Source organism: Triticum aestivum, chromosome 1B, assembly GCF_018294505.1.
Source record: "Triticum aestivum cultivar Chinese Spring chromosome 1B, IWGSC CS RefSeq v2.1, whole genome shotgun sequence".
Lineage (NCBI taxonomy): Eukaryota > Viridiplantae > Streptophyta > Magnoliopsida > Poales > Poaceae > Triticum > Triticum aestivum.
In genome coordinates this window covers 54,955,001-54,967,374 of record NC_057795.1, presented here as the reverse complement: position 1 = coordinate 54,967,374, position 12,374 = coordinate 54,955,001, and the positions used below count along the sequence as shown (strand labels likewise).

At 49.2% G+C, this 12,374-nt stretch overlaps 1 protein-coding gene across 5 annotated transcripts; it reads right to left on the bottom strand.

The window, feature by feature from the left end:
- Positions 1-2,033: 2,033 nt before the first annotated feature.
- LOC123106303 (MDIS1-interacting receptor like kinase 2) lies at positions 2,034-5,116 on the bottom strand. 5 transcript variants are annotated; one of them, XM_044528518.1, is made up of 4 exons: positions 4,836-5,116; positions 3,822-4,761; positions 2,718-3,583; positions 2,034-2,609 (listed from the first exon to the last, which is right to left on the bottom strand). In XM_044528518.1, the coding sequence occupies exons 3-4, from the start codon at positions 3,448-3,450 to the stop codon at positions 2,230-2,232; spliced, it is 1,113 nt and encodes a 370-aa protein (XP_044384453.1). In that variant the 5' UTR covers positions 3,451-3,583; positions 3,822-4,761; positions 4,836-5,116; the 3' UTR covers positions 2,034-2,229. The 5 variants fall into 5 exon arrangements, with proteins under 5 accessions (XP_044384453.1, XP_044384461.1, XP_044384467.1 ...); XM_044528526.1 differs by having other exon boundaries at positions 4,667-4,761; XM_044528532.1 differs by having other exon boundaries at positions 4,667-4,750.
- Between the last annotated feature and the right edge of the window lie 7,258 nt (positions 5,117-12,374).

Sequence of the window (12,374 nt, the reverse complement as noted above, 5' to 3'; positions counted from 1 at the left end):
TGGTAAAACTACTACAGAGTGTAAATTAAGCAGAGGCAGCACATGCATCCAATCAAAAGCAAGCTTCATGGGTGTAAGGCCCACTGCGACATAAGCATGTCGATCGCCCTTGGAACACGACAATCTTCAGCCAACGGTTCAGGCAATGATGCATTTGACAGGGAGCTCACCATCCAATACCCCCCTTTGGGAGCTTCAGGTTTGAATAGATACTGATGAAACATATATAGCGCCACACATGATACCGCCAAATTGACATGAACTTCTGATTCGTATTTTCAGCCAGTAGAAATTCTTTGCTGCATGACCACACATCTCTTCGCTGGCCTCTGCGGCTCTGCACTCTGCTAGAACCGCAGTTCCACCTCCATACAAAAATCGTTCTCCTCAAAAATGAAAAGAAAAGAAAAGAGAGAACCAGTATAGCAGCCATATATAATATGTTTTCAGAAACTAGAAGCTCAGAAGATTGCACACATATATAAAATATGGAAATTACCCAATGCATGCAATGTGCAGAACAAAATCAAGCATAGTCCTTACACAATGCATGCAATCGCACCCCCACCATGTAACTTTACTGAATTTGATGAACACAAGAACCATTCCAATATAAGACTTGACTGAATTTGGTGGACTCCAATGTCTCAAAATAAACAACATAGGTTGTAAAGTTGTTTCCTAATTGGCATAGATGTATTTCAATGTGATGTCAAACACGCTTATGCAGCTCCATCTTCGCCATGCAGCCATTATATATATAGATAGTTGTCATTCTCATTGGGCATACTATTTCCATTTAGAGTGCATGTATTGAGTGTGAGTTGATCATTCAATTACAATGTGTTGTTGCCTGCAAACACAAATTTTAATACTTGTGTTTCCGTTGGTTCAGTAATTCAGGCATGTTGCTTTTTGTCATATGTTGTTGCCACTGGCAATGACACTCGCTCCGACTGGCATGTCATAGAGAAGCCCCGGCTGGCGTGCACCAAGGAATGATGAGCCTCCCTCCGACTGAATGTCTAGAATGTGGGTGCCAAAGGTTGCTCTCAGTCTTGCACATCTCTGAACCCAGCCAATATTTTGGGGAAATGCCCAACGAATGTGAAGGACAAGAAGATTGTTCCTCTGTTCTTTTCAGAGTCAAGTAGTGTGTCATATGGTTTTCCTGATGTTTGGTTCAAGCAAGTTACTGAATTTAGTATGCTTTGAAAGGTCAAAGACTGGCGTTTCTCCATGTGGACAGGTACTTGGACATGGTCGAGAAAATGTAGATGATAAATGTGCTCATCATGGGCAATGCGGCTGTTGACAGCATGCCACGAGAGCTGAGATTGATGATATTATTAGGGTTGAGAATGCAGCACCAGATCGACGTATGGAGAAGTTAGCCGCCAAAAATACGAAGCTTCAGGTTTTAGTGTGCTTTCTTTTCGTCATTTTTCTTCTAGTGTTGCTAGTGGAACTAGTGAAGTAGAATGTGCAATGGATTGGGGTCGCCTTTCCATACGAGGCAGTGCTCCCATAAATTGCAAGTTTACAAAAGAAAAGAGGGAGAGCCGGCCAGTATTCAGAAACTGCAACCATGCATAAAATGTTTTCAGAAACTGCAACCAGACAAGGATGGAAATTAACTTCAGTTATGACCCAGGCATGTTTGTCCAAAGCAAATATTCTTTCTTCCATGTTCATGGCACTATATTCAGAGTTCAGTCTGGAGCTTCAGCACTCTCTGGAGTGTGAGAGCTAGTGTGAATGGAACATTATAAGAAAAAGACGGAGAATAAAACAGGTTGAACTTGAGATCTGCTACTGATAACATTATTGCAAGTAAAGCCGACCTGCTCCCCGCCCCCTAAGAAAAGAAAGCAATGCACATACGTAAGTGGGATCGTCACATCTATAAGTTAAAGGCTAAAAAGCTTCGGTCCTTTCAGGTTTTACCTGTTAAACATCCAGCCTGTTGCATAAGTTTCCACTAAAACATAACCATATCCAAAAAAAAGGTGATTCCGCCTACTTCAGATGAATGAAGATGGCAAGATAAAGGGAATGCATATATTTTCATCCAACAGTTTTGCCAAACGATAGCATTTTCAATACTGAAATTACTAGTAACAATACTAAGTCAACATACAAAAGGATGTTATCCATCCTTCTGTCCTTGAAGTCTACACAAAAATACAAATACACAGGCCAAATATACACGAGATTAGCTATATAGCTTCATATATTCTTTATGGTGCCACAGTAATCGTGCAAATCTTGCAGGCTGATTTCATGAAGGGGCCTGGGCATGAAAGCTGGGCGGTTTCTATTTGTCAGTGCCTGATACACCTGCTGCATTGTTGGCCGGGATTTGGGATTGACTTGCAGACAAGCAAAGGCCACCAAGGCAACCAAAATGGCATCCTTCTCCTCATGGATGGTTGACGGCGCTGCGATGCGTCGATCCAGGATATCATTGAACTTCCCCGGCTGCTCTGTTCGGCAGAAGAACGGAAGGAGCAGATCACCTGGGTGCTTTCCCATCACAACTTCCAGCGCAACCACACCGAAGCTGTACACGTCGCATTTCTCAGTCAACACCATGGTAGATGACAATTCTGTAATAAGAAGGAAAATCAGCTCTATATCAGATAAGAGCCTTGTTTTCCTCTCTTTCTGAATAACATTTCATAAAGGATAAAATGGATCAGTGCCTAGGTAAATACCAGGTGCTATGTAGCCACATGTCCCTGCAAAGATTGTGCTCCAGCTTGAGCAACCGTGCTTCAGCTTCCTCGCCATGCCGAAGTCCGAGACATAAGCTTTATAATCAAGGTTCAGAAGAATGTTGCTGCTTTTTATGTCTCGGTGTACAATAGGATCATCACAATCATGATGCAAGTAGGCGAGAGCTTGAGCTATGTCCGTCACAATAGTGATTCTGTTGGTCCAGTTCAGCTCTTTTGCTAGCTCTTGTTCGTGCAAAATGGATGATAAGCTTCCCCTCTCAATAAGGTCGTACACGAGAAATTTGCATTGGGAATGTGAACAGAAGCCATACAGCTTGACAATGCATCGGTGCCTGATTTTCGTCAACACTTCAATCTCAGCATGAAATGTCTCCTCGGCGCTGAATTCTTCCATTGAATGCAGGAGCTTGACAGCAAAGACAGCCCCGCTTTCAAGCTCAACTCTGAATACAGTTCCATAGCCTCCAACGCCAATGCAATATTTCTCATCGAAATTTTCTGTTGCAGTTAGTATGTCTTCGAATGCGATCTTCCCGTCGAAATTCCATATAGAAAGTACATCTCCAGACTTTCTTTTGCTTTTACTTTTTACACACTTTTTTCTCCAACAAACAACCGTGATGCTTGCTATCGAGAGGCAAGCGAAGGAAAAGGGTGCAAAAAAAGCAAGAAGTACCATACGTGAATGTTTTCTGCTCTTGTGTTCCATGTCGATGTTTGGTGTGTCACATGGCGTTAAGCCATAGGAATCATCGCATAAATCCTTATTATGGTCAAGATCGATCCAGGATCCAGTGAAAGATGGAACTTTGCCACCTAAACTGTTATATGATAAATTCACCCTGAAAAGGTAGTTCAGCTTATAAAGAATCACTGGGATGGTACCACTTAAACTGTTTCTACTCAAATCTAGCTCATTTAGGTTTGAAAGATACCCAAGTTCTTGTGGTATCTGTCCTGTCAATAAGTTGTCTGATGCAAGTAATGACAATAAAGAGCGGCAATATCCTATCTCAGGTGGTAATAGGCCGGTAATCTGATTAGATGCAAGTGCCAGTGTTCTTAGTTTAGTACAATTACCTAGCGATGTCGGGATAGATCCGTTCAGGCCATTGTTGGATAGATCCAAGTGAGTGAGATCAGCAACAGCACCAATGCTTGATGGGATTGGCCCCGAGAGAGAGTTGTGTCCAAGGTTCAGATATACAAGATGAGGCAAGTCTGCAAAGTGGAGCCTGTCCAACCTGCCAACAAGGCCACAATCCGGAAGCCAAATCTCCCACACAACTAAGGCAGGATGACCCCGGCCACTGCCAGGAGGCATGGCGTTGCTGCAGGCAACGCCGGACCAGTTACAGGGGCTGCTTCGGTTTGTCCATGAGTCCAGGAAATCAAAGGACCAACTGCTTAGGCTAGATTTCCATTGGAGAAGCGCCTCTGCCTGCCGATCCAGTGACGGATGAGTGGAATTTGAGGTAGAAGAAAGGCGTGGCAAGGCAAGCAGGGAGAGCAGAAGCTCCAAGGCTAGGAGAAGGCTCATGGTGTGCAGGTGTAGTGTAGGTGAAGCTCGAAAGCACACACATTACATACATGGATATATTGCCCTGATGCCGTGTGTTGTTCAAAATGAAGTGATTGCCAGGCTTGCCGTGTAAACTCGTGTACGAGGCGTCTCTGCCTGCCGATGCATTACACACATTGCCAGGATTACCCAAGGAAACGCGTGTACGAAAGAAAGTCATATCACTTTCACAGAGGTATGTATCATTGACTGAAGAAGAATCTCAAGTCTGAAGCACCGCGTGTACTGTTCATCAGTGACAGGATGAGTCTACGGACCGACAGACGAGTACAGCCTGCTGGCCCAGCAGAAACAAGATGTTGAACATTCGTAGCAGATATATTTGACCAGATGCAAGACTTACAGGCTCTAGATTCATCGAATACTTCCTCCTCCTTCCTGCAATCCTTCAGGAGTAGGCCATGTGATGTGGGGCGCCAAACGTTGACTGACCGAAAGCTGTACTGTAATTAGCATTGAATCGACTTCTTGACTGATTCGAGGAGCTGCGAATGTGTAATTGCACTGCTAACCTGCTCGAAGTTCTCCGACCTCTGCGCCTCCCACCCATTCGAAGTCATCCCCCGGAGCCGGTCCAGAGGGAGGAGGTCGTCGGACAAGGCGAAAGGCGTCGAGCTGATGCGACTTGGATTGGCTATTCGAGCGGCGGCCGGGGAAGCTCGCGCACGCGGTGGCGCGTCAAGGACAAAGGGGGTGACGGCGCAGGAGATGCGGAGGCCGGCGGCGCTACTCATGGGTGAGGCCGCAGCCCGCAGAGGAAGAAGAGGCGTATCCTACGGTGAGTGGTGGGGAATGGGAAGATGACACAGAACTGGAAACCATGTGTGAGGTGCTAGAGTCATGACATGTGGGTCCCCGCCGCAGAGATAACAACTCTATTATCGCACTTGCTAGTACTCCCTCCGGACTGAGGGAGTATTTAACAACTAACTAAAAGAATCTGCAATCAGTTGATTTTGAGCACTTTTTTTTTGGAGCATCAACCGGATCGAGATCCAGTGACACGTTGTGAGCATGTCACCAATGAACAGTAATGGTAACATGCGCCCCTTTCTGGACCGCCCGATCGAGAATCAACGGAAAAATCTCGAATAAACAGTGTCGGATCTACAGTGTTTTGTCTACAGTACCTCCTTTACAGTGTTCTTCGCTACACTACCATCCACATTGTTTCTCCCGCTACAGTATTTAATCTGGACCGCCCCCCTGTATCCAACGGCTGCCGGCCCGCATGTTACGGCGTGACTGCCTGTGGGCATGTCACTGGATCCCTGTCCGCATCACCCGAGGCTTAGACTGGGCAAGGTGGTCGCGGCGTCCTTGGCCAGGACCTCGTCGCATGGGGCAATCTTGGCTAGCCCTCTCGTCACGAGCGAAGGATAGGGTTGACCCATGCAGGTGAGGGCCTTTTTGTTTTCCCCACCGCTCAGAGATAGTCGTTGAGCTCGAGGTGGGGACACCACAAGGGGGCTCACACATGAACAAACCATGAGGAGGCGCCCAGCGGAATATATACTCATCGGGAGGAGTAAGAAAAATAATGATGTGCGGGAGGTGAAGAAGAACGTCAATCGTTGGATTTCAGTCCAATGCTCTGGAGGAAATCAATTGAAAGTTAAAATATTTAATGTGCTAAGGCCCAATAGTATCGGTTGTGCGTCTAGCATCGTTGGTGGATGGATGGAGGTTGGGTCCTTTCGATCTACATTCTATGCTACTCTTCATCGGCGGCGGTTATTGTTCTGGTGCACTGGTACTATGGGGCCTTAGCACGACGACTTTCTGACTGTCTACTACAACAAATTTTTCCTAGCTCCGGCGAGGGAGGGGCGATGACGGCAGCGCGCCTTCGGCTCGCTCGAGTGCTTGTAGTCATCGCTAGTTGGTCTATGAATTATTTCTGATGTTCGTTGCACTGTCATGATTGAAGGTGAATAGATTGAAAGTTTTTCCGTGAAAAGAAAAAAAAGTCACACTTGTCGGACTTATAAAAAATTGTGAAGTACATGACTGCTAAAGATGTGGCGATTGAAAATGAGTCACATTTTTATGAGATTCTCTTTAAACCATTGGGTATCAATTCAATGGCTGCATTTCCTCCTCTAGGCATGGTTTATCTTGTTCCTCCTCAAGCCGTTGTCGATTCTTCTTTCCTACCAGTCAACCCGCCCTCCAGCCTATTCCACACCATCGCCACCGTCATCCGTGACCAATGAGCATTGTAGTGCTCGAGCTGTCACATATGTCATGCCACTGTCGACCTCGGCCATCCCTCTATAAAGCCACAATCTTGGGTGCCAGCAACCTCCACGCATATGAATCTGTGAAACATCTGACTCGCTTCCATCTGCAACACCACAACCGGATGCGTCATCGTCGGATCTGGCTCCCTCCTGGCGAGGCCTCATCGGGACTCCGTTTGGGCCTGGCCGCTGGGCGAAATCGACTGATCTATATTGCATTTACAGGTAACTGGTAAATAGCAAATCCGGTGAATAAAAAGAATAGCAAAAGCTAAAAGAATGTTTTAAAGAAATATTTGTCCAGAAGAGGTCAAGCGAGGCAGGTTATTTGGATGATAGGTGGTGGCGAGGCTATTGAAGTATCAGTGTACGCTGGATCCGTTGACAGTCAGGCGTTGGCTCTAGGGATGCAAATTTGAAAGCACAATTAGTTAAATTTTCAACTAAAGGTTTCAAATTCGCTCAAGCTAAAAGAAAACAGGGAAACATAGATGTTCGAGTCGGCTTTATTAATTTCAAATTTCTGATACTCGAGTACCAGTATTGTCATGTAAAATGAAAGGGAAATGTTTGCAGCCGGCGGACCGGCCCAGTTTTCGGCCGGCCGCGCGCGCTGCGTTGGATCCAACCTGATCCTGTGGCGGTGGAAGCACCTCGTTCGTTCAAACCTTATCTCTTTACATGTGAACCTCCATCATTAGTTTTCGTCGGTCGTTTCTTCCCACATCGTCTTCGCCCCACACCTTCGTTTTCTCCCAAAAAGCAACCGCAAGACAGATTCCTCTCAGCTGCCGTGCACCGACCACCGAGTCGCCCTGCTCATGGCCGCCGTCCAACCCCCGGCTGGGCCACTGATTTGCTACAACCGGAGCCATGGCTGCTGGAACCAGCCGCACCATCGTGCTACATGCGTCGAGCAGCAATGGCGGCGCTGCAACCGCAACCGTCGCGTTCCTGAACCCGGCTGCGGCGATGCTGCATCCTCGGCCGCCGCACAGACCGACGCCCGCGACGGCTGCATGCAGGGGCCTGCAACGTCGAGCATTGGCACGCGACCGATGACGCGATGCTCGAACCACCGCATACAGTGTTGCAACCATTGACAAAAGAAGCTTCAAGCCTAGATCGAAAAAGTTTGAACCGTCAATAGGGGAAGCTTCAACCAGCACTGTCAAACTGAAAAAGTTGCAACCATTACGAAAAAAGCTTCAACCTTAGATGAAAAAAGCTTCAACTGGAAGATGTACAAAGTTTCAACCGGGCACTGCTCGATGAAAAAAGTTGCAAACGTTCACAGAATAAGCTTCTAACGTACTTGAAAAAAGCTTCAACCAATAGGGGGGAAAGCTTTTACATGTGGAAAAAGCTTCAACTGGCGTGAGAAAAGGTTCAACCCGTGTGACAAAAAGCTTCAACCACGGACGCCGACGATGTGAGTGGTACCTTAAGAGATGTGGTTGGGCAGCACGATGGTGCTGCCAGTCTGCGATGGGCGTGCTATGATGACAGCGGATAGGTGCGCAACGACAGAGCATTAGGCGTGCTTCTAGACGGCGGCGTTTTGCTACAATGGCCACAACGTCCCGTGGAACCGACGGCACGTGTGCTGCGACAGCGACCACCGACGACGAGGGCGGCGGCCGGCGGCTACGAGGGTGTCGGCTGGCGGCAACGTGGACGGCCGGCAAGCTGGCTGACGTATGGGAGATCACGGGGTGCTTGGGATGAATAGGCGCCATGGCTTTTTTTTTACTAGTGAAGCAGTTGGGGAAGAAGGTATCATGGGGTTGTTATGGAGAGCGAATCGCCTTTTTGCGTTGGTTGTTTTTCTTTCTTGGCCCGTCCCATTGACTCATAATGAGTTGTTTCCTTTTTCTCGTCCTCTCTAGTGCCTCGCCCTCACCCTTTCTCATATTTTTCTTCCCCGTGTGAGGAGCGCACCCAAGTCTTCTTCAACCTTCGTATTCACAATCGCTCGCTGAACTCCGACATGGGATGGGGAAAGGAGTTGCAACCGCAGCTCGGCGAAGCTGCATTCATTTGTTGGCGGTGCTATGACCGTGGCGACCATGGCCATGACCACACACTGTCATGGCACTGCGAGCTCGAGGGGTGGCGGGGTGCTGCATACTACAACCGTAGCGGTTGTGTGCTGGAATTAGCATCGTGGCGTGCTGGAACCAGCGACAATTTTTGCTACATCCACTCGTGGCTACGACCTGCGACGGTGGAGACGACGATTTGCTGCAACCGTCATCTGCTTTTGCTACCACCGACGAGGAAATTTGCTACATCCATTCATGGCGGAGATGCGACCGGGGGGGGGGGGGGGGGTGACGGGGGGACGGTGGCGACGATTTTTGCTGCAACCGTCGTCGTTTTTGGCTACGACCGGCGAGGTGTTTTGCTACATGGCGTTCACTGGTGGCCGTCGTTCGTGCAACCCCGTGCAGCGAGCGTCGATGAAAAAAAAGATTCAACGGGCATGGATAAAAGCTTCAACCAGTGCGGGGAAAAATTTCAACGGCGGGGTGGATAAAAGCTTCAACGGCCGTGAGAAAAAGCTTCAAACCAAGGTGCGAGCGGTGATGCAGAGAGCTGCAGCCGGCGGTACGGTGGTGCTTCGATGGACGTGCTACGACGGTGGCGACGGCGGCGATGGCTAGGTGCTGCAACAAGAAAGACGTCGAGCGGCACTGTTTTGCTATGAGGGGCGACAACGTACTGTTTGAAACCGGCGAGGACGGGTGCTCGGCGTTGAGGCAAGCGGCGAGGACACCCGGCGAGCTGGCTGGACTATTGGCTGCACGCGATGTGGGGTGCATGGCTTTTCCTTTGTTTCTCTAACGATTATATCTAACGAAGCAGCTAGCGAGACATGCAGATCATGCGGCTCTAACTAAGACCAATCATACGGGCGCACCTGGGAAGGCTACATGCAGATCCTGCGGCTCTAACTAAAACAAATTGAACGGGCGCGGTGCGACCGGCCGAAATTTCGGCCGGCGCACCGGCGCGTATCACTGGCCAAAATGAAAGGCCCTGTGCTACTGTGGCAATTTTGCAATATCCTTCAATAGTTTTTCCCTCCAGACCGACCGAACCGAACCATCGTCTTCAGCGGCGTGGCACGGCGACTCTAGCGGCTCCGACGGCGCGGAGACTCCAGCCATCACACAAGCGGCCTGGCTACTCCAACGTTACGGCTGCTACTACTACTACTGTATCACCACGGTCGTCGACCTTGGACCCGGCGGCCACTCCGGCTGTCCGGCAAGCACGGCTGCTGCACCTCCCGCGACTTGGTGAACGATTCTACCGGTCGGTTTCTTCTATCCTTTCGATTTCGCTCCCAAATTGGCTAGCGCCGCTAATCCTAACTTTCCCTTCCTCTCTGTCCCCGGCCATGGCAGCGCGGCGCATGCCACAGGGAACCTCCAACTCAGCGTCTCAGCCCCGGCAGGCGTGCACCAAGGAATGATCAGGCTCCCTCTGACTAAATGTCCAGAATGTGGATGTGAAAGGTTGATTCAAGATCAACCTTGGCTAGTTGGATATCTCTGAACCCGGAGAAATTTTCAGTGAAATTCCCAAGGAATGACAAGGACAAGAAGAAGGTTGTTCCTCTGTTCTTTAATGTTCAGAGTCAAGTAGTAGGAGTATGTCATATGGTTTTCCTGATGTTTGTGCTTCTTCATGTGGTCGAACAGGTACTTGGACATCGTCGCGGAAATCAACCGGCACTTATTTTCCCTATGGACCAGCTTCTGCCTTGTCCTCTGTCGCTCTCCAGTGGGCGTGGCCAGCCACCGGCATTGTGCTGCAGCCAATCCAGCAGCTCCAGTGGCGCGGAGGCTCCAGCCACCAGGAGGAAATCGAGGGAGGCGCCCACACTACAGCGGCGTTGCTAGGCTACTCCAGCATCACGGTGAAGATAATGCTCAACGAGCGTTGCTACATAGACGACAACCCTGGACGATTTTCAGACGATTCAGCAGATCGAGCCATTGATGCGTGGAGCAAAACTGACCAACACCGTTCAATCAAATATCGTCCAGCGTTCGTCTAGGCTACTATCGTCCGCGTAGTAGTTTCCCTGGCTGGCTACGTTGCAGGGATACGTCACAAAAGTGCCGTATCGGTGCAGGATACTGCACCAGTACGGAGATACGCGCGGATACACGTGGGATACACGTATCCCTCCGTATCACATTTGTTCGAATTAAAATAAAGCAAAAACATCAGAATACGGCTGGGACACGCACGGATAATCAGGGATACGTAAGGGCCTGTTAAACACTCGATCTGCAGCCCATCAGAAGGCCTTGTCGATGGATAGATAGACCTAATCGCTGGAATGCTTCCTCTTACCATCATCTTGCAGTTGCCAAATCACGATTGAGGGTTAGTTTCAGCTCATCTCCAGATTCCCTTACGGCGGCACCTCAAAGCACAGCTCGTTCTCCATTCTCCAAGTTTCAAGATCTTTGTTTTTAAGCATGCTATGGATTAGGATTTAGGGGAGAAGGTATGGTAGTAACATAACGCCCCCCATGATTCCGAGGAGAACCAGTATACCAATCCCCGTACCGTGATTCTGAGGAACACAAGGACTGCATCGGGCAGTCAAGGGGTTGGGACATGGAAAGGCAGCAACTTCAGATCACTAATCAGGTTACTTCATAAATGTCAATTTTCTCATCCTTTAAAAAAATGTTTTTGATGTTGATTTTTTATGCATTTATACATATACTCGCCGTATCCCCGTAAGTCTATTTTCAGAAAGTGCCGTTTTCCCGTATCGCCGTATCCATATCCCCGTACCCGTATGTCAGTACTGCTACGCTGAAGGTTGCACCAGCACTGACGGAAGTACGTCTTCGAGGGAAGGAGGCGCAATCGGGTGGCGGAACGGCGACTGAAGACTCCAGGCACTGGGCCGTGTGCGAGTGTGAGCCCAGTGGGCTTGTAGGCACGGCTATATAACGTGCCGAGTAGAGAGGGTAGGAATAGAGAGTTGATTCCCCTTTTCGTCCTCCTCTGTATCCAGCTGCATCTTCTTCCTCCCCACGACACTCTTTCTCTGGAACTTGAGATCTTGTACCAAAATCCCAAATCCTAGGTTCGCCTATGGCAAGGATATGACAGTTGGTAACCAGAGCTTCGTCGGTCCCCGCTGCGCCTAAATCCTCGAGATCGATCCGGTAACACCGACTGGTTGGTGGGCTGATTGCTGCGGCGATCGGCTGTAAATCCGAGATCAGCGTTCGGGTCGATTCAGAGCAGGCGGCAACGGCGCCGTTTAAGCCGAGTGCTCAAACAAGGTACCTGCGAGACGAGATGGGAACATTCGAGGAGCGCGTGATGAAGGAGTTCGAGGCGCTGCGGCTCCTGCAGGCCAAGGTGGATGGGATCGAGGCGATCCAGGCCAGGCTTGATGGATTGGATGCGAAATTCGAGGAACAAGTGCAGCGCCTAGATCAAGTGCAGAGCAAGGTGAATCTGTCGGTGAGTTCGATCGGGGAGATTCATCAGGAACAAGTTCAAGTGGCTCGTCATCTGAAGCAGTCAAGCAATGCACGGGAGGCTGATTTGAACAGGTTGGCGGAGCCGGGATGTTTGGCCGCATCTCCGACTACGAGTCAGAGCGGTGGGCGACCGTTTTCGACGCATGCGCAACCACCACCACCACCTCCTCCTCCGCCATTACTTCCTCCGCGGGACCGCGCATCTCATCAGCAACAGGTACCAAATTCCCCACGTCCCTTGGAGGAACAGCAAAACAAGCAGACTTGGATGCCGAAAATG